At 40.6% G+C, this 27,292-nt stretch overlaps 1 protein-coding gene across 3 annotated transcripts in view; it reads right to left on the reverse strand.

The window, feature by feature from the left end:
- MAP4K3 (mitogen-activated protein kinase kinase kinase kinase 3) overlaps positions 1-27,292 on the reverse strand; it is a 159,133-nt gene that overhangs the window by 32,771 nt on the left and 99,070 nt on the right. For 2 of the 3 annotated variants that reach the window (XM_019516196.1, XM_019516193.1), the window contains 8 exons: positions 26,622-26,660; positions 26,281-26,337; positions 21,115-21,157; positions 18,832-18,994; positions 17,403-17,515; positions 14,120-14,161; positions 8,890-8,974; positions 7,034-7,113 (listed from right to left, as the gene is read on the reverse strand). In XM_019516196.1, coding sequence (XP_019371741.1) covers positions 7,034-7,113; positions 8,890-8,974; positions 14,120-14,161; positions 17,403-17,515; positions 18,832-18,994; positions 21,115-21,157; positions 26,281-26,337; positions 26,622-26,660 — 622 coding nt within the window. The remainder of the gene's footprint in view (positions 1-7,033; positions 7,114-8,889; positions 8,975-14,119; positions 14,162-17,402; positions 17,516-18,831; positions 18,995-21,114; positions 21,158-26,280; positions 26,338-26,621; positions 26,661-27,292) is intronic. The other variant, XM_019516195.1, reaches the window with a different exon arrangement.

Below are 27,292 nucleotides of genomic sequence, written 5' to 3' on the forward strand. Positions count from 1 at the left end.
TAAGTGTGCTGCTGGTTCCTACTGCCCAAGTGCAGCACCCTGCACTTGTCCGTGTTAAAACGCATCCTGTTCCTGTTAGCCCACCCCTGTAACCTATCCAGATCCCTCTGCAATCTCTCACTCCCTGCTAGCGTGCTCACCTCCCCCCAGATTTTGGTGTCATCAGCGAATTTAAACAGGTTACTTTCCACCCCATCATCCAGATCGCTGATGAAGAAGTTGAACAGCGCAGCTGTTCGATTCAACAGCTATTCGACCAGCTGCTATTCAACTTGACTTTCACTCTTCAAGGTCAAATATGTCGAATATTTGTCGAATCGAATATTAAGTCGAAGCTTTGCACAGTCCTGCTGGACACCTTCAGGGATGAAGCCTGCCTAATCAACATACCAGAGAACAACTCTCTCCCAAAATGACTGAGTTACCCAGGGGAATAAACTTCCAATCTCTCCATCCCCTGTGCAAAATGAAGTTTCTTTTCTACCTGGGAGGCTTTTTACAATATTTGAATTCTCCTCAGCCTGAAGAAGTGTGTTTGTACCCAAAAGCTTGCAAAGAATTTTTTTTGCTACTATTTAGTTGGTCTAATAAAAGGTATTGCCTCTAACCCAAGAGTTTTGTTAGTTTAGAATTAATTAACAGAATTCCTTGGGTATACATAAACTGTATATTGGGGTGGTCAGTTATTTGGGCTGGGGGGGACATTTAGGGAGTTCTGATGAGCTGCTGTGGACCAGGTCAACACCCTCCCCCCCACCAGAACTCCCTAAGTGACAGATTACTAGACCAGTTCAGGGGTACTGGACAGAGCAGCCAGGGTCTTCATGGAGAATGGGCTGGGACCCCTGCGAGCAGGGCACGCTTAGCTAGGTGATGGGGATAGGGCTGTGGGCAGTGGCATCTGGGAGTAGGATGGGTGGGCAGGCAGGGCCTGGATTGTGGGGCAGTGACAGGATAGAGCTGGGGCCCATGGCAGAGACATGATCTACTCCCAGTATGGTCCTGTGCTGCCACCACTCCATGATCCTGACCCTAGCCACCCATCCTGCTCCTGGCCTAGCCACTCATCTCTGCCCACCTGTGGCCCATCCCATCTGCCTGGCCAAGCGTGCCCTGCCTGCGACGGTCCCGGGCTGGTTTTCACAGAGAGCCTGCTTGCCGGCCTGCTCCACCCGGTGCCCCTGGAGGAGAGTGTAGGGCAGATGGGCTGGGGTGCCTAGGCAGCCGGGCCAGGTCTGGTGGATGGCAGCAACACTGGCAGTGGCAGCCAGGAGTTGCCAGGAAGCTGAGTCCAGCTGCTGTGCCACCCCAGTCCCACCATGAACCTGGGGGCAGCAGAAGTGGCTACAAACACCATGGCCCAGGTTCGCCCCCTGCATCTGGGCTGGCAGGGCTGCAGGACCCGAGTGGGGCAGAAAAAATCCCATGATAGGTAAAATCCAGCCTGTGACCCATATTTTGCCCACCCTGCTACACTTAGTGAAATTTATTTTATGTACTTGCTTTTAGTAAGATTCATAGGCAGCACATAAAATGTTGCTTTAAGTTGACCAGAATCTTATTTTAAATAGTTTTCAAATTTAAATAGACAGCAATCTTCTCTATTAATGTAAAGCAGTACCAAATGTTTTTATTCTCAGTAAATGCAGCATGTTTGATTAAATTAGCAAGTCTTAAGACTGCTATTGGGTAGCATAATATGGGGTGGGTGAGCAGGACACCAGTGCCAGGTGCCAATAGAGGTGCCAGAATGGCACCAGCCCCCAGCTAGGGAGTTGTGATTCAGTAGGGGCAACAGTAGTAGCAGTGGCGGCAGCTGCCCCATGCCACTGCTGTTAGAGCAGTAGTTGGATGCATGCACACCATGCTCCTGTTGTAGCAGCAACAGCTGGGGGGGCACATTTTTTTAAATAAGTCCTCAAAGTAGCTAGGAATACTGTCCCCTCCCACACCACTCTCCACCAGGGTGCTCATTATGACCTGCTCGTTACATCTGTGACAATTTCCAATTCCTTTAAATCTATTTACTAACGCTAGCAGTGGTTTTCCTCTTTTCTGAGACTATACAGTTTTTGCCTTGATAGCTGAGTAAACTAGCTTCTGGTACACTAGAAAGAACAGTTTACTAACTATGGTGTCTAAATACAAATTGTCATAGAGATCTTTGCAGTCGGATTTTCTTATTGCCCTCCAAAATCTTGGATATAACACACTTATATCCATTTAGTTCCAAAGTGCACAATTCAATTTCAAGAGTCTAGTTTATATGTGCTCTCCTATATATAAAATTAAGTCCACTTCTGGAGATACTGAACATATTTTTAGAGGCCTCTCCATTTTTGAAGAAAGCTTGTGACTGATCTAAAGACTCTACCCTAAGAGGAGTATGGTAGTGATACAAGGAGAACAAAGGAGAGTGTGCATGTAATCCAGTTTCACTAGTTATTTTCTCTGCTGTTTCATGGGGCATGTGTAGATGAAACGGGGGCCCTAAAATGAAGTGGTGGGTTTTAAAAAACATCGCTTCACTTTAGGGCCAATTAAACCCGTGGCATGCACACACCCCGCTGACTTACCTGCATCTCTGGCGGGGAGGGAAGGGTGAGCTGCCAGCAGGCAGAGCAGTCCCTGGGCTGCTGGGGGAGCTGGTGTTTCCCTCAGCAACAGTGACCCCCTCCCAGGCAGCACCCACCTGCAGGCACCTAGCTCGGGTGGTCCCAGGGGGCACCACAGCCACAGCGGGAAGCACTGGGCCCCTGCGCAGCTCAGGCAGGCTCCCGAGGGGGAAAAAAAAAAGCTCACCGCTTCTCTTGGGTAGAGCCTGCTTTCCTGGGCTGCTGCCAGGCTGCCTGCAGGGCTTCCTACAGGGCTGTACAGAGCCCAGTGCTTCACTCTGCAGCTGTAGGGGCAGCAAACTAAAAGTCCTCGGAGGAGTTTTAGTTTGCTGCACCCCAATTTGCCACTCACATGGTCAAGGGGCAGGCCCTATGAGGATACGCTAAAGGGCCTGAACCTATTTAGCCTCCACAAGAGAAGGCTGAGAGGGGATCTGGTGGCCATTTACAAACTCACTGGGGGGACCAGTGAGAACTGGGGTAGGCTCTGTTCTCCTGGGCACCACCTGGGTTTACTAGGAATAACGGCCACAAATTGTTAGAGAGAATTTCAGGCTGGACATCAGGAGACATTACTTTACAGTTAGTGCTGCCAGGCTCTGGAATGAGCCCCACGTGAGGCGGTACTCTCTCCTACCTTGGGGGTCTTCAAGACGAGGCTGGACAGGTATTTGGCTGGGGTGATATGACCCCAGCATCTGTTCCTGCCCAGGGCAGCAGGTCAGACCTGATGATCTGTTTTGGGCCCTTCTGACCCTAAGCACTATGATACTATGAAGTCATACAAGGTGCATTACGCTGCCGAATTTCCTACAGTGGCTGGAATTAATGCACAACATGCCGCCGAGGTGTGCAAAAACCAATACCATTAAAGTGGTGCAACAGTATCTAGCCGGCTTTGAAGTGCCCTGCACACATGCCCCTCGTTTTATCTACACACAGCCTTAAAACGCTTTGGCAGGCAAGGACTATCACATCAGCAATATCTCTCAGGGCCTCTCTGTTTCAAGTTAACTTTAAACTAGCTAGCTTGAGCATGAAGACAGCAGCACTGACCTCAGGAGGTGGCAGTTCCACCCACTTTTTGCCCAAATGACCTATGGTCCAGAGGTAGGAGACCTGGGTCCTAGACCTACCTCAGGCAGAGAGGGTGTGAGTACATTTATCTCCTCCTTCCCACGAAAGCATCTTACACAGGCTATGGAGGCAAGCATCTCTCAGCCCCAGCCCTACCACTGTAGGACTTGGGCTAGGAGATAAGGATCTCCTAGACCCGGCCCTGCAATTGCAGAGCAGGGGCTGGGAGCTCCCTGCTGTTGGGGCAGAAGGACAGTGTCCCCGCCTGAGTTCCACTGGCAGAGCTTGCCCTGGCAGCAGATGCCTCCCAGGGTCAGGGACCAATCTCTCACCCCCTGCTGCCTGGGAGCACATTTGCTCCTGGTCAAGTGTCTACATGTGCACTACTGTGTAGTTACTTATCACGAGTAAATCTGCTACTTGTATTTCCAGATAGCAAATTTACTCATGAGTAATCATGTGTAGATGCTGACTGCACAATAATTAGATCTACTGAGCTGTAAACTGACTTGCGTAGATGAGTCCAGTATATGGCAGACTTACTTCTCAACTCAGCCTTAGTTCAGATGCATCCATAGTGCTGTCCAGAGCCAACAAGTTGTTTATGCACAATGCCAGAAGAACAGACTGTTACTAAACCCCTCTGAGCATTTTTTAATCAAACAACATTCTTTCTGCAAAAATCTTATAAATCAAATAAAAGCAGATTTTCACTACGCAGGGATTATGTTCATTTCTTTAAATCTGCATTTGTACTCAAAACATTTTGAAAGCTCAACCAAAAGATCATGCTTCAAAAAATATCAGCCTGAATGGGAAAAGTCTGACAAGGTTACGAGAAACCAAAAGAAATCTCTTAAAAATGAAACACTTCTGTATAACTACAACATATGTGGTTGCAGAGAAAAAGAAGTTACTTACCAGCAACTGGGTTTCTTTGAGACGTATCATTCCCATATACATTCTCAACTGCACGTGTCTCATACCCCTGAGCCTCAACAGAAGCCTTTTTTTTTTTTTTTTTTAAATCTTAGATCCTCAAACATGTACCCTAGCCCAGCCCCTCCTGGTGTCCCACAAAAAGGGGATAATGGGTAGCACACACTTCCTGCTCTTCAGTTTCCTCTCAACCACATATCCTGTAGAATACTAACTCTGAGGAAGAGGGAAAAGACTGGGATTCAAATGTGCACAGTATCATTGCCATAGACATATGAACTTTCTAAACAACTTATCTGGTGGGAAATAGTAGGTCAAATGTCCTTTCAACAAATAGCGAGTACAGCAAAGCCTCTATACTCATGAAGAATAAGGCTTTAGGAAGAAATCAGCAAGTTAATCTACTGCCCCAATTTAAAATCTGACAAATTGAGGCAGGCACTTAGAATGAGTCGTTTGGGTCATTTTGTTGAAGTTGTATAAGGAGGATCTGCCAAAAGATATTGAATCTCACCCATCCTACTTGCCAATGTACTCATTTGCCATTTTTACAGAGCTAGAGAAGGACACAAGTCATCATAGGTTTGAAAGGTGCTTTCAATAAAAATTTAAGAACTAAATTAAATTCCATTGGGGAAACCAAGTCCCTTACTTGCAGAAAAATGTTGAACTGGACCTCAAAAAAGCCTGAGGGCTGTCAGGTGAGGATGCATGTGCTATCCTTCTAGAGGGGAGCGGAAGACAAAAACAACTGCCAGACCCTTAGCTGATGGAAAATAAACATGCTTGACTGCAGATGGATAGATTTGGTAGTCTATACATCACTTTGCTCCAGCAGAGATATCTGGCATCTATCTGTTAGCATGGATTCTATACTACAGAACATTAATGAGCAACTGTAGTATAGCTGTCCATAACCATTGAAACGTGACATGCTACAATGCAGTGAAAATGCTACAGAAGCCCTCTGTACAGCCTTGAGTTCCAGTTTCACCTCTTTCTGTGACTCAGACCAGTCTCCAAAGTGCACTCCCCAGTACCCTGTCAACCTCCACAACAGAACCATAACATTTAGAGTCCGACTACAGCAAGCAGGAAGAACACACAAAAAAGTGCCTTTTTGGGGGGAAAGCTACAAAATATGATCACCTCATGGCATCATCTTGGAAGGGGTGGGGGGGACAAACAAGGGGCAGGCACCATGCAGCAACACAATGGCTGCAGACTGCCCTCAACTGGGAAAAAAATTCTTAAACACTGTTTCTGAATCACTGTTTCTGGTGTTTCCTGAGATATTTCCTAAGGCCTCAAGACTGCTAGGAACTCAAGAGAAATGCTCCACCTCTAGACAAGTGGTTGAGAAGAACTGAAGAACAGGGCATCTCTTAGATGTAGGCCCACAAGGAGGATCAGGGATATGGACACTGCTAAGTCTATGTCTTCACTCAAAGCTTAGAACAGTAGTACTCAACCAGGGTGACGCAGAACCTGGGGGTGCCAAGAAAGCCAGCCAGAGATGCTGCAACACCAGCACTACTGGCACTAGTGCAAGGTGGAATTGCACTGCATGCCTCCATTTCCAGAAGGCACATCAGAGCCAAACAGAGAAGTGGCTGCAGCAGAAAGGTATACCTGCCTCCATTATGCAGGCAGCCATGTCTTTTTTGCTGCATTTCTTCCTGGTTTGGCTCTAAAGTGCCTCCTGAAAACAGAAGCATGCAAGGCAGCTCTACCTGTTGGAGCAGTATTTATCTCTAGGCTGCCACTGCCAACAGGCAGAACTGTCCCACATGCCTCTTTTTGGGAGGTATGTTAGAGCTGAACCAAGAAGAGCTGCAGCAGTAATGGCATGTCTGCCTGCATAATGTAATGTAGGCAGGTGTGACTTTCAAACTGCTTCTCAGTTTGCTTCCAATGTGCCTTCTGATAACAGAGGCATGAGGGACAGTTCCACCTGCCCCACGTCTCTGTTTCCAGGAGACACTGTGCAGGTTCAGACTAGGAAGGGCAGCGGCAAAAGCACACACTCCTGTCACAGCTTTTTCCTGATCTGCAGGAGGCACTTGGTGTGGTGGCATGCCTGTGATTATGTCTAATCAATTACTATCTTAATTAATCACAATTGTAATACATAATCTTTAAATTAGTTTTAAAAAATGGGGTGCTGCTGAATTTTGCAGGAGTACCTTGAGTCTAAAAAGGTTGACAACCAGTGGTTTAGAAGCACAAGAAAGCTCACAAATGAGAATGTGTATGTGGACAACTGCTCAAAGGATTAAAAAAAAACAAAACAACCCCCCCCAAACAAAAACCTTACATTCTGCATTATACTGTACTTATTTTAATTGCTGAAAAAAGGCAAGGCCTGAAACTTTTCCTAAGTCTCAAAATAAAACACACACCTGTTCCATTGATGTTTCATGCAGTTCATTGAGATTCAGGGTATATATCCCTTCCTCTGCACCGAATATCAAGTACTGATCTATAAGGAGAGAGAGAAATTAAAATTAATCCATTCAGATTTTAAGAAGTGCATTATAACACATGTATGGAGCTGATTTCATGAAGAAACATTTTACTGAGAGAGTTGCATACATCGAGCAATCTGCCCTATTTAATTTTCCTTAGATGGGGAAATAGGAGAAAGCTGCAATAGTTTAAATTTGAAAAGCCCCACAAGACGTTAAGAGGGACTCATCTTATTTCAGTTAAAATGACTGATCAAGAAAAATCCTACTGGAAGAAACTATATAAACATACAATTTATGTAATTTCCTGCTATCAACATTACATTTAAACTGACATGAAGATGTACACGCTAACAATTCAACAGAGTTTTTAGAAAGTGTCATTAACCCTTTCACAGCTATTTCTAAAGAGTGGTGCCAACTGGAATGCTAAACCAGCTTTTTTATGGCAGGTCCATCAATTTTTGCAAAATTTAAGAAAATTCAAGCTCACTTCCCCTTCTTGGTTACAAAGGTCTGAACATCAACTGATACTGTGCTTTTGACCTTGCAAACAAGACAGATAACGTAAATGTTCACTGAAAAGTCTGAACTGTCTCAACCTTAATGGGTGATAATTTAAATTCAGAAAAGATCAATATTTTGTTGCTGATCTTTTTAGTACCAGCATCTTGCTATTCCTGGATTATGATTAGGCAAAACAGGGGACCCAGTATTACCAATTTCTCCATCCTTGTAAGCAGGACTCTGTAAAGTACTTCATATATATATATATAAAAAAAACACTGAAGTATTTTAAAATATAAAGGGAAAAGCATCACCTCTCTGCACCCCACTTTTCAAAAGCAAAGTGAACATCAACATACCTCTGAGCAGATCTAGAATTTTGAAAGGGGGGGTGCAGATGGTGAGGTGTATCATCACATATAAACAACACATTTTTCTTCAATTTACTACAATTTACTACTTTACTAATATTCTGGGAGCCTAGAGCAAAACAAATATAACTTCACTGGAATGAGTTAAAAATAATCTTCAGGGCAGTGAAACAGGAACTCATTAACAGGAGCAGCTAACAGCAGAACTGCAGAACAAAGGATACCTTGACTGGTGAAATATCAAGAGCATTAAAAAGAAGAGCTGGTGGTTAACACCTGTGGAATTAAGAGTTTAGACAGGATCAGGTAGATCGGGGTGGGCAATTATTTCAGGCAGAGGGCTACTTACTGAGTTTTGGCAAGCCATCAAAGACCATATGACAGGCAGCCCAGGGCAGATTAATATTAATTTTCTAAATTTTTTAGGGGCCCTGTGGGCTAGATACAATGGCCTGGCAGGCCACATCCGGCCCGTGGGCCACGTTTTGTAAACCCGAGGTAGATTCTAATAAGATTCTAATAAGCCATGAAGTCAATTGACTCCTCATGCACTGCCTGACTGAAATGTTTCTGCCACTACCAGGCACTTAGTTTGAAAATCTGGGTGGAATAGGAATCGAAGGGTCTACCCCTGAACATACCCAAAGAGAAGCACAAGGGAACTAACTGAAGAAGGAAGAAAGAATTTATTTTTGGTCAAGACAGCAGGATTGACACCTCAGCTTCATGGGATAGGATTTCTGATTACCAAAAAACAAAGGATTGTTGTACACCTTAACGTTGTGATCCAAATAAAGGGAAAATTCATGCGCATAAATTAAACTGTTTTAAAAAGGAATAACCTGGATATCTAAAATGCAGATTTTATATTCTTGGAGCCTTCATGAAAGAATAAATGGGCTAATCATATACCTCTTGTATCTGGATTTATCCATGATGTTGCACAATGAATTTTTAATGGGCATCCATTAAAAACCTTTGAAAAGCAAGCACCCATCTAAAAAAGAAAAATAAAACATTTAATTAAAAAACAAGTGAATTTGAATCTCTAACCTGATATATCAATGAAATTTCTAATGATTATATATTTCTAATAGTATATGCTTCACCTTATTGAAGAACTATAATAATTTTCAAGGTTTAGAATCTGCTGAAAGTGAACACTACATTCTTTCATATACAAGTCACACTTCTAAAAATGAAATCTCTTTTAAAAATGGCTTGTGACAAATTCAAAAAAGAAGCTCTTATATTCTCCACAAGAGTTGCATCTCTATAAATGAGTCTTTGAGGCGTTTCTTCTTATATGGAGAGTCAAGGAATTTGGGCTCATCTTTAATTCAAAGACATCTATATTTTAAAAAAAGATGGTATTTTTTGGATGCTTGCACTAAGAGTTCAGCCATTTTTAAGAATGATTTAATGCAATGAGAGAAGAAGAGAAATTCAAAGAGAATAATGTCAGTGTTAACCTTCTATGATGAAAGGGAACAGCCTACACCTCTCTTCCTGCTTTGAATCTGATTTCCTCTCAAGAACCAAAGAAAAGCCTTTAAAGTAAAGACAAACATCTAATGTTTGATGCATTAAAGGAGCTCCTGAAGTGTGGCAAAGAAAGGGATGACATGATCTACAGCAGGCTACAAGAATGATCTTTGCAGCAGATACCTGGATGGATGAGTGGGGCAAGGTTGAGCACTCTCACCAATGTCCAGTGATCATTCCCTAAAAGCTCAGCATTTATACTACTTGATCTATCAGCAATCTTTTACACAGTCTTGCTCTCTCTCCCACTGCTCTCACTGTTTTTTCAGCGTCTCTTTTGAAGGGACACCTCATTTTCCAACCATCTTCCTGTAGTGGCCCTGTCTTTGGTCTCATTTCCTTCACCTGCACATTATTTCTAGGTGATCTCATCTGAAAACACCAATTCATCTACCTTCTCTATGCTTGCAGAGCTGCCTTTCTGTACCACACTTGTTTCTTTCTGAAAAACTTTGACCTGTCTTGCTGATGTATCCTTGTACATAGCTAGTTACTGGCTCAAGATCAACATGACTAAGAGCTCTACAGCAGTGCAGCTCAGCCTTTAAATTTGGCAGGCCAGATGGGCAGTGCCCAATCCTTCTGTAGGCTGGATGCAGCTGGTGGACCAACTCGGCACCCAAGGCAGGTACGGCAAAGCCTCATCTGGCTGTGTGGATGGGGGGCAGCCTGGCCCCAATCCAGCTATGTAGGGGAAGAAGACTTGGCTTGGCCCCATATGGGGGAAGGGGTATGACCTGGCTCGAATCCAGCCACATAGCAGGGAGGGTTGGGGAGAGACCTGTGACACACACGACACAGAAAGTGGCTCAGTCCCAACCTGGCCAGGCAGGGGGGAAGGGATGCGGAAAGCCTTTTTCCATTCTTATCTTTGCAAAGATGTACAATCTGTCTAGCCCTATCAACTGAAGCCCACTGTGTCTATGCTAGAAAGCAATCCTGACAGGGGAAAAAAAAAAAAAAAAAAAAAAAAAAAAAAAAAAAAAAAATCAGCTGCTGACCTTGTATCCAGAGTTAACATTTACAGATAGAAACTGAACTTTTTTGTTAATACTCTTCTAAAACTTGGAGGTGAGTCAGTAGTCTGCAGAGCCCAAGGCAAACCTGAGAACAGTAAAATGTATTCATGCTACCTGAAAATGTCCTTTTAAGAAATAAGATCCCCAAATCTACTGCAATGGATAATTCACTTCAGCCTGCTTACAGCTTGCAAACAGAACCTGATCTGTCAGTAACTGACAAAAAAAAAAAAATGCTCTGCTCCTTAAAGATTCCTTTCGTTGAAATACCTTCAACAACTAGATTAATCCTGTTCTACTTTCCAAAATTACAAACTTCACTTACGGCACACTAGTAGAGTAAACAATTCTGTCTCCTATGCATGGAACAGAGACCATGTCCACTAATGAAATTATCTTGAATCTTTGGTTATCAATTTCCACCTTTACTCTAAATGAAACATGTGTTTCCAGGGTGGGTTAAAATCTATGCATTTTATTACTTGAGGGGAAAACAACTTTAAGGTAAGCATCAGTACATTTTTCTATTCTTTTTCATGCTAAAGTCTATAGATCTATTACAAAGGGATTTCACAGAAGTGTGCTTTTAAGGTAAAAGGCAGGATTGTTCACCCTTTAAATGTGAACATCCAAAACAAGCTAAATTATACTCTGTCTTCTGGGCAGTGAGATCTGGAGAAGGTGATTTTGAAACATGGCACTGGCTAAAGTAGGGCCTGGGGAATTTATATACTGATGGTCACATGGATGTTTAGCAGACTTTATTAAAATGGACTCTGATACTTGACAAAAGTAAGACTATTTATTGAACTTAATTACAGAAAACATGCTATAAGTCTGCTATAAGCATGAGGACTACCAGTCTGAATCAAGGTACAATACAGCTGAGAAAAATTCAAACTACAAAGACTTATGTGAGTGAAGATAGAGGGGAGCCTACTTTACTGGAGAAAAAAGTGACAACATTTCCATTACAGTTCAATTGGTTCATAAGGTAATGGTTTGGATGAATTTTTACAGGTATTATTTATAATTTTCTAGGGCAAGACTACTAGCAAGTGGCTAGTTATCTGCTTGCCCTTAAAAGAGGAGGTGCTTCTTTGAGTCTCTCCTCTCTCATGTGCACCTCTCTCGATGATGTCTCAAGAAGGGCCTTCCTAGACATTCTATCTCCTTCTACTGTGTGAGGTTCACACACACCAAGAAAGTCTTCCTTTTCCAGGAGATGCTAGCCTAAGAAGCTCTGAGTGACAGAAAGACGGGTTATGAGGAGGGGCAGAAAGAAGGCCCTAAAAGCCTCTTACTGAATTTTGGCATTGGTTCTGTGCCCAGTGCTCCTTACTCAAGGCATGGGGGGTGACAGAGACCACAGTCAGGAGAGCAGCACCCAGTGTGGATTACATGGCCTTCCGTGAATTTCTTTGTAGCTTTTTAAAAAAGGCCTGATCCTTCCTGAAACTACAACTACAATTCTGCCTGCATCTTTCCATACTCAGGGGAGATGCACTGAGGCTTTGAGGGAACTGGCACTTAAGCCCACAGAGCTGCTCAAACTCTTTAACAAGATATTTGATAAAGGAGCACAAGAGCAAGAGACACCAACACTTTCTTCTGCATGTCTTACTCTAGTTGTCTCCATGAAGCCTGCAGAGCACTCCTTCAGCAAGAAAGAGCATCAGAGCTTGAGGGGACAGGCTCCGCCAAAACCAAACAGAGCCTAGTTAAAAATAAGACAGACAGCTGACTAAACCAAGCTGTTAGTTTAAAGAAGAAAAATATTAAAAAACTGAAATATTCCTTGAAGACACTTCATGTCCAGAAGGTCTGGTTGAGCCTACTGCAGTTGTACCAAGCAGATAAAACTGGAGGGATTTTAAGGAGAGAGGGCATTCTCTAACTGCTCATGACTGACAGGTCTGGATCTGATCCCAAGCTGTGAGCAGGCTGAAGTAACCAATGTAAGAAACTGGGACCTTAGCAAAAACAAGTATCTGCTTCAAATAAACAGACATAAGGTAGGAAAAATCCCTGCCAACAGGTAATTCCTGTCAGCGGAAGGCAGTTTTCATTTCCAAGCATTAAAGCTAACCAAATAGGAACAGTTCTGTAGTGGAAATGATTAGCTTTCCAACACAAATTTAAGTTGCTTTTATTGACGTGCCTGAAGTGAGAGACAGTACATTAGTGCAAAAGTCAAGAACTCTGAAGCTATGCTAGATTACTTAAGAAGGAAATTTAGTATTTAGAAACAGAAGGAAAGAATGTGTGTTATCTTGCTTTTCTGGCATTTTTAAGTACCATCTGTATCTATGTTGTTCTGGCTGCAGTCTTATTTCTGTAGCTGCTAACATGTTTGAAGTGCACTCATGAACTTTTTTGCAGGAGAGATCACTTAGGAAGAATGAGGAAGGGAACTGGATGCACACCACTGTATCATTTACAAGGTTCCTTTTCTGAATTTCCAAGCCCACTAACTTCAATATTCTAGATGAGGGATCAGAAACCTATGACCCACAGGCTGCATTCAGCCTCTGGAGGTGGGGCTTGGCTTTGCACGTCACACCACAGCTTGGCAGCAGGGAGCTTTCCCATGCCATGCTGCGGCCAGGCAGCAAACAGAAGTGGTGGCATGTGGGTCCTAGCACCAGATTACCAAGGATGCGAGCTGGAAGATTCCAACCTGGCACTGCAAAACATTGCTGCTGTTCTAGACCATTACGCAGAAACGAAGTAGGACAAACCGTCCCTAAGGCAAAAGAAAAGTGAAACGCTATCTGACAGAGCTTGTGTTTCACTTTCCAGTTCATTCTCAGAATTGCTATTAAGAACCAACATAATTGGGGCTATCACCTGAATTCTCTATATCAAGACTGAATGCTTTATAAAAGGCATGCTATAGTTTAGCTTCTGCTACTGGACTGGATTCAGGGATTACTCCCAGGTCTCAGCCCCACCCCCAAAGCCCCAAGCAGCCCCTTGCAGGCTGGAGCTTTGTCAGCCTGCAAGGGGAAATCCAGTTTCCACATTTTTCTTCTTTAAAGGAGAATCCATTTTTAAACTTTGTTCATGACCCTGTAATATATTCTTGTGACCCACTTTTGGGTTGAGACATGCTGGGCTAGATACTTGTGAGGTCCCTTCCAGCCCTATTTTGCTATGAGCGCTATGATCCTATGAGTCAGCTGGTAGAATTACTTGAGGAAAAAAAAGACTATTAAATCTTTAACTGATGAACAAAGAAATCCATTCAGACCTGATAAACTTATTCCATTTATGGCCACGAATCTGAAGAAGGTTATTTTAACTTTATAAAAAAATCACTTTAAAAAAATCTTAAAAACTAAGAGCTGCGTTTTGAAATACAAATTTTAAAGCACAAATAAAAAAAGATACTAGCTTCTAATCATTTAGTTTTTATAAATATCTACAAGTCCTATATACACCAATAAATTGTTCAATAAAACATTTTAAAATAATTAAACTTCAAAGAATGTTTAAAAAGTCTCAATATTTTCCGATTTAACAGAAGAAACACCAACACTGTAATCAAAATTAGTAGGAATAGCTCTAATACTTACATGCACTTTAGGTGTGGGAGGAAGACCATTACTAATTGGTTTCTAAAAAGAAATAGTGAATTTAAATTATGCTTTTTATCCACAGACACAAACATATTTCACTAAAGATGCAATTAGGACACAAATTAAACATTTAAAAAATCTTTATACTATAGTTGCATAAATAGGATAAATAGCTTAGCAATTGAGAGTATGATTATATTGGAATAAAACTACAAGCCAGGACTTGCTCATAGGAATCAATGTTAAAAACTGCATGCAAATTGTTAAGACAATAAACACAAACATACTGTACATTTGCAAGTCCTACCGTAGGCTTGTTAAATAAGGTGCATAAGTAACTACAAAAATACCACAATATCCATGTAATTTAGTATGCAGACTTGCAAGCTATCCCTGTCCAGCCAACTCACCCTGACAAATGAATCACTATCACATCATTATCTATGGTGAAATTAACGTGTTATCATTCTTCAATATCAATAGCTCCATGCTGAATGTCTGCATAGTTGACTACATAATGTTCTCTAATTAAGAGGCTTGAAAGAACATTAGAATGTCATCATCCAACATCACAAAGCTTAAATGAACCACCTGCATATTGTAGTTAGCACAAACATACCAAGCAATTAAATCATTAAATGAAATTATTAAATGTTTTAGCACTGTATGAATTTATTTTGTATCACAAGGATTTCAGAGATATCAATAATACTTGTTTCAGTGGAAATTCCTTTCAACTATAAAGTCCCCCTAGATTTTGAAACTGAAAATCCTGCTGTTTCAACTACAACATCTGAATGACAGTTCAACTTTAAATCTACTTAATTCTAAAAGATAAGTCAAAACAGTTTAGGAATGACACCTACTCAAGATACCCCAATTAATATGCAGTGTTTTAAGAATAACATTCCACATTTTAAAACAGAGAGACCTTCCATCACACCCTGAAGAATCCCTAACACATGCCAGAAAGTAACAAAGGGCAACATCTTTTAAAAGAAGCTGCAGCTTTCAGGGCCTAGTTCAGGGCCTACCCTAAAAACATAGCTTTCAGAGGCACTGACCATGCATAGCTCCCACTGAATTTTCATGAGAATGGGACATCAAGCCCTTCTGAAGATTTGGCTTTCAGTCTCCAATTTTTAGATCCAGAAATTTGAAAAACCTACATTCACAAGTTACTTCTGAAAATGGTGACTTAAATGGCTTAGAGAGGAAGAAACAGTGTGGCACCTAGGCACCACCAAAATCAGAGATGTACAGCATAAAATTTCCTAGGCAGAGGGCTTACTTCATCAGATGCTGTGAAGGGACTGCAGAAAGCAAAGCTGCTAAATAAAAAGCAGTGATTATAATGCAAAGGGTAGTGAAAGGGGAAGGAAAAAGGAGGTGGCGCTACTAAGAGAAGCAAGGTGCTCAGAGAGACAAAAACAAAACAGTTAACCTATTGAGGGGCACAGAGTTTATAAAAGCTAATCCAGGTAATGTTATAAGAATTTACAGTCTTGGATTCAGACCAGAAGAAATAATGAAACTGGCTATTACAAAAACACTATCGAAACCACAGTGAAGTTAAACAGGAAAGAAACTCACTCTGGATAGGTTCATCTACCATTTTCTTTTCTCTTACCTCCAATACCAACTCTCTTACAGCTGCTCTCTTATGTCTTTCCAACCCAGACTTATGCTAGCTTCTTTTGTGTCGCTAATATCTTTTCCCTTTTTGTAGACGACCTCACTAAAGAAGAAAACACCAACAAATCCCATTCTGCAAGGTCACATAGTTGCTGCTGCTACCTTGGCTTGGATCCCTCCTTAGCTACAATCTATTGTAATTCAGCTGCCAGTGCTAGAAAAGATGCCAAGTAAGCAGAGTGGAGCAATGCATTTATATATATAAGAACTACATATATATACACACTATTTCAATTTGAACCCTATATTTACAAATAGCTAAAGACATTGTGGTACTGTGTTTCTGGACCTCATTTCTGTACTTTGTAATTGAAGGTTTTTCAATGTAGTTCTGAGAATGCAGGTAGTTCATTAATTGTTGTAAACCTCCAGGTTAAAAAATGGACTAGAATAAATGGAGCCATTCAAATTAAATTCAAGTTGGGAGTTTAGGACTTTAATCTTCAACAATAATGAAAAGCCTCAAGAGAGCTAGCTCACCCTATCAGAGCTTTACCGTGCCAGTTCTCTTATTTTGAGTAATTCCGAACACCAATGTATCAAATGCTATCACTTTAATCTCTACAGTGACAGCTTGGTTTTAATCTTTTCTCCAGAAGACCCATTTTATTTGCCACAAAGTATCTCAATTTTATTCTTATTAAAGATAACTCCCCATGGTCAAGCATTTTCATCATGTAAAATGAAAAGCAAATCAGAGGTGAGATGCCAGGGCAGTTTAAAAAGCTATACCTAAGTAGAATCTTAACTGTATGTGGTGACTGTCAATAGCTTCCTTAAAACTAGAAAGTATTCAGATATTTCCTATTAATACTGGTGGTATAGAGTCCTAGATGTCTGCTAAATCAGTCAGTGAAACTCCTGTCAAACTGGTAGGCAGACAGTAACAAAGTTTCTGAATGTATGTAAAAGTCACACTTTCTGTGTTGTACTACAATCAGTTTCCAACAGGCAGTCTTTCACAAAGTACAACAGAACCCTACTTAATCACAAGTTATCATCCATGCAAAAAACTGACAGTATTTCCTCAACTATGATCAAAGATACAGAGACCATACTGCAGTGAAATGCTAAATTCCTAAGTTATTATTTTATACATTGCATGTTAATATATTACAAACAAAGTATTTTATTAAAGTAAATGAAAATGAAAGCATTGTATTTTGGTCCTTAGTTTTCTAATGTATTTATTTACCTACCTACTGGTTGGTAACATTCACCAATCTACCATACCATCTTCTCACCTTTTGTACAAATTAAAGATGTACTGCACTGTATTCACAACCACAGGATGCATCTCTAGTCTGACAAGTGTTGAATGTAAACATTTAATTACTTGTATTAAATTACAGAGCTTAGTATAATTTAAAAGCAGATAATATTGATTATACTTATGGATCAGATGGTAGCAGGAGTTAGAAGTCTAATCAAAATATATGACTCAGAGTAAAAAAATAATTCATCCAATGAAACCAGAAAACAGATAAAAACCACTAAGGTTCCATACAACTCAACAGGAGTTTGTTTACTTTACCATTTGTCCATTACAGAAATGAATAAGAATAGTTTTCAAATAATTACCTACCAGTATTTCCTTCTTTTCTTTCCTTAAAAAATTAGTGTCTCTATTTTCATTCTGCTGTTGACGTGGGGATGCCTCTCTGTCACCATTTAACTGTGCAGAATTCACTCCATTACCTTTGCAAGAAACATTTAGATTACAAAGCTGTTTTCACTTACTTTTAAGTTAAAATGTAGTAATCCACATATAGAAAATTAAAAGGGCCAACTCTCTTGCTAAAATGACCTCCACTATCTTCAGTGGAGTTGTACCCAGCAAAGAACTTCGTTCAGTATGATAATGAAGTGTTGTACACACTTCTGCCCTCTCAGTTCCTAAATAATTAATAATAAAACTAAGTGTGTATATAGTAAGCGAGTTGTAAAGGCTCATTCTCTGATAGAAGCTGATCATGGATACATCTTCCTTTAATCTTGTGTGTTTGGGAAAGCAATTTTCCCCCTACTTTTAGTTAACAAAATAATCATAGCTCCCAAACTTATTCCTCAAACCTTGCCCAACTCACTCATTATATATACATTTCTGAATTCAGACTTTCTTTATGCTTTCCACTAACTCCATACTGACCACCAGAACACACAAATTTATAATCAGTACATAGGGTAAGCATAAAAGTTGCATGCTAATTTATCATAAAGATGGGGAAAAATGGGTTTACTGGAAGACAAAGGAATGCAATAATGGTTAAGGGGAGCTGCAAGCAAGCAGACAGGATTTCAATAACTTAGCTCTTTCCTTTGTGTTCGTCGAAATGACATATAATCACCTTAATTTCAAAATTAACAACTCATTGTATATGGCTTTGGTATTTTTTTTGGAAAATGTTTAAATAGATGACATGAGAGTATGTTAAATGAAGAAATAACAACAGCACAGAGGGAACAGTGACTTACCAAATATGAACTTGATCCTGAATACATTTAGTATTAGGCAAACTGATACAGTGTTAATAGAATCAGGTGTTAAGAGGCTATATTATAAACAGGAGAGAAATACCTTTTAGACAGCTCTTGAATCCAGTCCATTTTGTTTAAGTGTGAACCCTAAAGTGTCTCCTCTCTCAATTAAAGTCTCTGCTCTTAGAAATACCCATGCATCCCAATGGTAGCTTATAGACTAGGGAAGAACTTAAGAACTATGTATGAAAAATAATGATTCTCCACTGTTACAAGTCCAGTACTTTTCATTTTGAGTGTGCTGCTTAGGCAGCTACTCCTCTCTCCACTGAAAATCAGCAGAAATTCTTTCAGAGACTTCTATGGGAGTTGAATTTGGCTTAGTGAAGTTGTAGAGCATTATTTTCATGAAGCTGGTTTTCACATACTATTTTTATCACCTGCTCACAGTAGTACAGTGTTTCATAAGGACATGCATTTTAAGAGAGTAAAAATAAATATTATGTTATTTCTGAAATCCCCAATAATCTTATTACCTAAAGCATAAGGTTTCTGGGGAGGTAGCCGTGGAGGGGGTGGTCTAGGAGGAACCTGTGATGCTGACTTTCCTGGACTTTCTGAGACAGGGCATCTCTTGATTGTTCCTTGACTATCTTCTTCAGAGGAATGAGTTTCATGTGGTATGTAGATGGATTTAGGCTGAAAATATATATAAGAATATTGACTCCATTGTTGGGACAGTTAAGCTAAGTGTTGCGTGCTGTAATACTACAACTTATTATTTTCCTGAGTAAACTGATAAAGACAATTACATATTCTGTTACATATTTTTACTATAGAGAAAATGCATAAGGCAGTTATTTGATCAACAGAAAATCCAAAGCAGTGTACTGAAATCATGACTTGCCTGAAGAAACTTCACTATGTCCAGCGCGCAATCAAATCACAAATGTTTAAATGAAAATACTGTCTGCAACCTCCCTCCCAGCCAACCACGTGAAGCTGATCTTTTTTGAAAGCACCAACCCAGACAAAGACACTTCTCCTGCACAGAGGCATTGTGAACTAGATACAGGAAAAGATGATCAATTCCCTAGTAGTCCAGTTGCTCATACCCCTCTTCTCTCCCATCATACCTGGTAACAGTTTAGTTGTTAACGTTCTATGACAGGAGCCAAGATAAGTCCATAATTTTCCACTATTAATCCAGCCTGCGCCTTTACCCTTTGCTGCCTTCCTCTTATTCTGGAAGATGGGAATTGGGTTTACACCTTAATTCTTCTACCCCATGAACATTCTTCTTTTGTTCCTTTCTCCAAAATAAGTACAAATACATTTTCTTGCTCAATAGCCAATCTCCTTGTTTTTGTTCTTTGTGATAAAGAACCAAAAATGTCACTTTGGGTTTCCGTTTGGATTCTAACAACAAATAATGTTTTTACACAAAAGTGCTCTGTACTTTTCAAAATTCACTCAAATACTAGTTAATCTGTACCATGCCACATGCTCAGGAAACAGTTTTCAGCATAATACAAACACCTAAACAGATACTATTTTATAAAAAGGCAAACATACATAAAAGAGAAGTTGGTCTTCCAAATTACCATGAACTAGAGCTGGAGCTAAAATGAAAACTCGACTCCTCACAGCCCTTACACTCAGATGACAAGAACTTCCTGCATTTGACCTTCCACTACATGACAAAGTATTGAATTGTGACAAACTCAGCTTTCACCCTCTACAAGATTCCTGTTCATGACTCCAGAACTAGGAGGTTAAAATCAATTTAAACCAAAGCAACTGACCTGTCATTCAACTTGGACTGTGACTGCCTTTTTCCCCAGACTGATGAAGAGTACTTAAGGCCCCAAACCTTGTGTCCTTTCTCTCCCAGCTATATAAGTTGGTTCAATAAAAGATATTCCCATACCTCACAAATCTTACTCCTCTCACAATATTGGACCATCATGGCTACATCACTCTTACTTCTAGATCAGAGCATATGGACGCAGCCATACTAGCAAGACCAGGTTTTGCCAAGTTGCAAGGCACCCGAAACCCATACATGGAACTGGAAGACTGTAACATTCCTGGCAGTTCATTTTGGGGAGAAAAGGAACAAACCTGAAGCTAATGTATGGACAGAGCACAAGCAGAGGCTACTGCTTCTAACTGAGGATCTGAGGTGCCAAGAGACTAATCAAGACAACACCTAGCATAGTTTTAAAAGATTAGGTTTGAATCCTCAGATATAAAATTCCTATAGGTTTACCTGTACATCAACGAGGCATGATTAACCCAGTGTTTAATGACTAGTGAGTTTCCACATGCTAGAGAATACAAGTAGAGATTTTTTTGGACATTTTTTAAATACACTGTCATCTAAAAAGTGCAATCAATTCAGTCTCTTCAAGAGGAAGAATCTGAGACCTAACTTCAACATTTAAAGGACCCCATTATTGCCTCTGAAATTAGCACGGAGACTTCTAATGTGGTGACTCTCGTAGGAGCTCCTATTTCTGTAATACCAAACCCCTGAAATACCAAATGTTACGCCTCTCCTCAGATTAATGATGTAAACATAATCATAAACACCATATCTAAAGTGATGAATTCCATCAATTTTTCATTTTATTTATGCTCCAAAACTAAAAATGTAACTTAATATGCTGGAACAAAACTGGATGAATCACAATCTCAAAAAGCACCAAAGTCTCACGTCAGTGAAAATCAGGCACCTATGTCATTTATAGACTCCCCACCCTCCTCCATTTACTGCAATTCCCCTCTTCCCCAGAACAATGAAAAATCCCACTTACCTTTGGTGGTAAAGGTGGTGGCACTTTGGCTTTCATAGTAGAGCTGTAAAAACAACAGAGATTGCTCAGAAGTTATCCAGATATGCATCTCTGGAAAACTCAACTTGTGAGGTTTGAGAAAGTTTATGTAGAGTTTATTTTACATTTTTAAACACTAAGAGATTAAACATCATGTTATTTTCAAATACTTACACCATTTGAATATTTTCTAACTGTTGCTTCCCCACCCCTGAGCCCTGTAGTCCCAGGGGTGGCAACCTACAGCCCATGTACCAGATCTAGTGGCATCTGGCAACAGGGGACCTTCCTTGCACTGTGCTGCAGTCAGCCACCTGGGGCTCAGGAAGAGGGGACCTCTCTCTGTGAGTTGTCACAGCCTCCTGTGGCATAAGTGGCAATGAGACATGGCAGAGGCAGCTGCACCATAATACCCACCTTCCTGACCAGAGCACTTCAGCTCTCTTGATGGAAAATGCTGCTGACCCCAGCCCAAGACATCAGCAAGAAAAAAACCCAAGTGTCCCTCTGAAGTCTTCCCATGAAGTTATGGGAAACTTTTTGAAAAGCTCATCTGTGCTCATCTATCCACAAGGATATGTAGACTTGTGCAGAATAGGGGAGTGATTTTTAGCCAAGAGATGTAGACAGGATGCAGGGTGAGTCTGGCATTCACTGTACTGAGAGAAAAGGAAGTGTGCTTATAGTTAAGTGGGGAGTTTAGGATACTGGTGGGTTTTACTAAAGAATATTTATAATATGGAATTTTGTTGACACTGGAAAATACCATTTCTCGATGGACCTAACCACTGGCTTCTTCAAAAAAACATTATATGTGATAATAAATCTGTTTGCAAAGTGGAGTTAAATCTACTGTTTGCTTTTGGGTTGAGTAACTTTTTCGTATGTTCTTTCCCCTTCACAGAACTCCACATGGACACACAACTTCTCATATGGCACGTGCTCAACAATCTGGTCCTGGAGTACAACATATCAGCATGAGTGAAAAAACTCCAAAACATTTTAAGGGTTTTCTCCTCTAGTTCTGCATTTTAAAGGTTCTACTGTTTGATCCTGAATTCCTGCATGGTAGTGTTCAGCCTCTATTTTAATCTTTTTACAAACTTCGGTACATTGAGAACAATGGTATTGTCCTCATCTTTTGAGAAATACAAAATATTTAGTGTAAACTGGCCATGTCAAACTCATCCCATGCCCCAGGCCAGATCCGGACTATAGGACTCCTTACAGGCTGGATTTGGCTTACGGCACTGGGCTCCCAGATTGTGTGGTAACCAGATGGGCTGAATGGAGCAGCTTCACAGGCTGTATATTTGACATCCCTGCTGTCTTAAATTTGTGCACTATGACTTGCCTGCTTTTGAATTACATTGCTTCAGAGAAACATTAGGAAAATATCTAAGTGAGATATCTGTGTTTTTTGGAACACACAACTCTTCTCAATACCTTGTCTAGTTTGTCCCAGACTTACCAGAAAAGTTTCTGTCTCAGTATATGATTATGGTTTTGGACTAGAGAAGCTAGAAGGGAAGTACATGCTGAATAACTGTCACTCATATTTGAGTATGACTACTACTGATACTAGAAATGAAGTTCCACGTGTAGGGTTGAGGAGATGTGCCAGGGCACGCTGGTGTCTATGTTCCCCCCTACTGTCGGCCAAGTTGGCGTGACGATGTTCTGTTGCTCATTCTGCTTCCTTCATAGCAGAAAGTCAAGCTCGCCTATCATGGGCCGTATCCTCCCAGGACATTGAGTTCAGCCCAGCAGACTGTATGTGCTGCTGAATGCAGTCCTCGTGGTGGAGTTCGGGATGGCCAACCTTCTTACTGCCTTTTTCAAATTCACTATACAGAACTCTCTTAGGCAGTCAATTGTTGTCCATACATATGACATGGCCAACCCAGGTCATTTGCCTCTGTGCTAGTATGGCTGCCAGTCATAGTTTTTCATTGTTGGTGATTTTGTCAGACCATTTAATACCCATTATGCTGCATAGGTGGTATTGGTGCAAGCAGTTAAGTTTTTTGATATGGTGACGATAAAGGGGGCAGGTCTCTAATGAGTATAGAAGACAAGGGAGCACAACAGCCCTGCAAACTTGGCATTTTGTAGACACTTTGATGCCTTGCCTTGTCCACAGCATTTTTTTGTAGGCAACTGAAAGTTGAGGCAGCTGACTAAGTGTGCTGAAAGTTCTTTTTGAACTGGGGTCACTGACAACTGTGCTACCTAGGTAGCAAAAGGACTAAATGTTGTTAAATTGGCTGCCATTCAATTTTATTTCTGGTGGTGATGGAGGCGATAGGTTTTCTTTACATTAATACAGAGGCCAAAAAGGGATACAGCATGGGCAAAGGAATTCAGTAAATGTTGCAGGTCATTCTAAAAAAGGGCAACAAATGCTGAATCATCAGCATACACTAGAACCTTTACTTCACTTTGTTGGGATTTGCTTTTGGCCTTGAATTGGTGGAGGTTTAGAAGTCCGCCATCAAATTGTGTTGTCAGGCACTGACTGATACGCAGGCCTGTATGCTGTCATGGAAGCAGCATATGAGGTTAATTAGTCTGCCTGGGCAGCTGAACTTTGCAAGAGGGCACCAAAGAACAGATTGTCCAACAGAGCTGAATGCCTTACTAATGTCAACATACACGGGTATTTGCTGTTCTGCAGCTTCCTCCTGTAATTGGCATAGGGTAAATATCATGTTGGCAGTGCTATGTGATGAACAAAAACCACACTGGGATTCAGGGAGTACACTGTCTGCAATAACCTGGAGCCTTCTCAGCAACAGCTTAACAAAGGTCTTACAAGCGATGGAAAGGGGAGAAATGCCACAATAGACATGACTCTGGCAACTGTCTCCTTTGTGCCTGTAGATTGCTACAAAAAGCAAGCACAAAACCTAGCTTATCCTACAAGGCTTGTTTCAACTTTAATAAAGGCAGCAACTATCTCCTCTCTAAATCAGGTCTCAGTTAAGACTTCTGAAAAGGATGGAGGTCCAAGTCGTACTCGAGTATTTTCCTTCATATTTTCTCCTGCATGTAAGGCAGACACCTTGTCAAGAATGGGGGATAAAAACAGGTTGTTGACCTCAGCTGGAGAGAGGCTAACTGGCTCACAGTATGCCTAAGATATGAAGAGTAAGGTTAGTAAAGACTGTCAGAATTTAAGGCATGTGATATGGACTTTGATTGTTGGCATATTCAGTGTTCCCAGAGCCCTGAAAGAACTCTACAATACCAGCTCTAGGTCACTGCTTGGCTGCACTAGAGTCAATGCAAAAAGCTTCAAGACAACTAAAATGATCTGACTGAAGGAAGACATTTGCACAGAGTCACTTCATGTTATACTGAGCTCTTTTTTGTGTATTCTGAAATAGAGACACAAACCACAGAAGAATAAATTAGCCACAGAGGTGCCTAATCAAGACAACTCTGTTGGGAAATTCTGATAGAACAAGAACTAGGAGAAAGGACTCCAATGTACTGAACAAAGCGGTCGGCGCAAAGAGCTTTAAGACAGCAGCAGCCAAGAGGTTTAAAACCCTGTGTTGTTAACTAAATAGACTGAGTTGACTGTAAACAGGAGAAAAAAATTATAAGTAAAAGTAAATAAGTACACTATTGCTGAACATTAGTAAGGATAAAAATATCTTAAGAATAAAAGGGAAAGAGGCACCAAGATGATCTGGCAGCACAGATCACAACAATAAAGATATCCATAATGTTTTCCCTGAGAGCACTCATCATGGAATTAATGGTATGGATCTTTGAGGGACATTGACATTCCCATGTACAGGTGGCCTGACCTAAACTAATCAGCATCAATAGCTTTACAATTCTGAGTGAAGGAAGTTCTAATCTTGGTCACCTTTGGGTTTATGAGATTTTACCCTACTTTTCTCTTTGGAGGTGATGCAGGATTTTTTTTTGTTTGTTGAAGCACTGTGCAACTGATCATATGGTTTTAAAACAACTGCCTGATAAATCCTATGTTTCACTAATAAAGACCAAGGGATAAAAGTGTGTTGAAAATTGACTGTATAAGCCCTGATTTTTCTATGCCCACCACTCATTTCAAATGTGAATATTCTTCCGCTTTGAAAAGTTAAGTAACTAAACAATGGCAAGGTTCATTGACTTCATCAGGCTCTGAAGTTACGGATGGTAAACATAGTAATCGTGAGATCAGCACCTCTATTTTGGAAACAACTTGATTCTGCCTTCAACCACTTTTCTTTTTAAAAAGTATTTCAGAGACAGGCCATGTCACACATATACCAAGCATCCAACTTCAATTCACCATCCATAGTACTGGTAAACAAAATGACTTAACATCTTAGAAGAAACCCTGTCTCTCTAATTGACAACTTCTCTTCAAATTTAGCACCTAGTTATAAGCTCATAATATTGTTTAAAAATCTACTTGTTAAAATGCATTGCCTAGGTTGCATAATAATAGTAGAAGAACAGGTCAGGTTAGAACAAGATTAATTTTAAAAGGCATTTAGCTTCTCAGTGAAAACATGGCTAAACGCTGCAATGAAGATTTACATTTCACAGTTTTTCCAATATGAAGCAACAGAGCTCTTATAGAGATTATCCATTAATAGGAAACTTAGCACAAAGCCAATCTCAGCACCAGTGTTCTCTCCTATGTCATACAAAGGAATTATTTAAGAAGGTATGTTTCTATACACACCTGTTCTATATTTTAACATCACTTCAATTAATCTATTGTTATCATAATAGTACTTTGTTCAAGAACAGTCATATTTACTCTTCTGAACATTGATATATACCTTTCTGTATTAGGGATATAACGTATAGTCATCTGTTTTAAGTAATTATACCCCAGGATTTCTGTAAATCAGATTTTTATTACTAATCTAATTAGGCTTTTTTATTTAATGATAAAAAGGTGAATAAGTAAGAACCGGAAAGCAGTTTTAACTTAAAGAGGAACACTAAAACTGCCATCATAAAGCAAAATGATGCGATGTAGTCCATACAGACATTATTGCATGTTTCTACTACTTATAAACAGTTATGAAAAAAAAATTAAGGTGATCAACTTCAAATATTTTTTAGTTTTCTTTAGCTAATCAAAGACCACATGTATTTAAAAAAAAGACTTACTGTTTAGTGTCATCATCTGCATCATCATCATCATCTTCTAAATGTGCCACATGTCCCCTACAGAAATGAGCAAGGTACCATGGCTCAGTAGACTTAATTAAAATTACTTTGGCTGCTATGAAAAAAATTCTCAGCTCCAGGGCTACCTACTCTACAGAATTTTATTATAACGTCCTATTTTATTTTATTCCTTAAGGTACAGCAGCAGCCTAAAGAAGTGAGGCCTCTCCCATGTCTTCTTGACAAATAAGGGGTCACAAATGAGCATTATTAATTGTGACAGATGGAAGAAAACAATGCACTGAAAATTTTAAACACACACAAGAAAAAAAAAAAGTTACCGCTGATGCAGTTCTTCTTCAACTGATTTTAGAAGACTCCTTCAAAATTAAATAAAGATATGAATAATTAGTAACTCAACATAAACTGGAGAACATTCAGAAAATAAGACAAAGAAAATGTTCTTGTGTTCTTGTTACTCTGAATGCAAACCATTCAAAGTAAGTTACTCTAGTTTTGATAAAGGCTATGAACACATGGCCATTTATAGAATTATAAAGTGCTATATGCACTCTATGAAACACTTAAAAATAAAGTGCTACATGCTCATCACTCTGGATAAATTGCTACAAAGTCACCTCAAATACACATTCTCCTTCCCCTGGCCCCAGGGAAGCCTCCAGTGAGCAAAATACTGACAGCCTGCCCCTCTCCCCTGCAAGGGAAGGAAAGCAGGCTGTCAGTGATCAGCTGACTACGCTGCTTCTATCTGCTGCTCCCAGACCAGTAGCAACAGGTGTCAAATATGGCAACTTCCTTTCCCCCCTAGCCCCACCTCTGTTCCTCAGGGTGGTGGGGAAGGCTGCTTACTTCACCCCCTGGCACCCCTACAGCTGGCAGTGGATGGCTGTATTTGACAGCTTATACTTGCTTCTAGCAGGGGTGGGTAGCATCAGCTGTTGAGGGCATGCCCCTGGGGGGAGTCCAAGGCAGGGGAAGTGGGGGGGGGTGG

This window comes from Gavialis gangeticus, unplaced genomic scaffold (assembly GCF_001723915.1).
Source record: "Gavialis gangeticus isolate Ggan-Ray unplaced genomic scaffold, GavGan_comp1, whole genome shotgun sequence".
NCBI lineage: Eukaryota > Metazoa > Chordata > Crocodylia > Gavialidae > Gavialis > Gavialis gangeticus.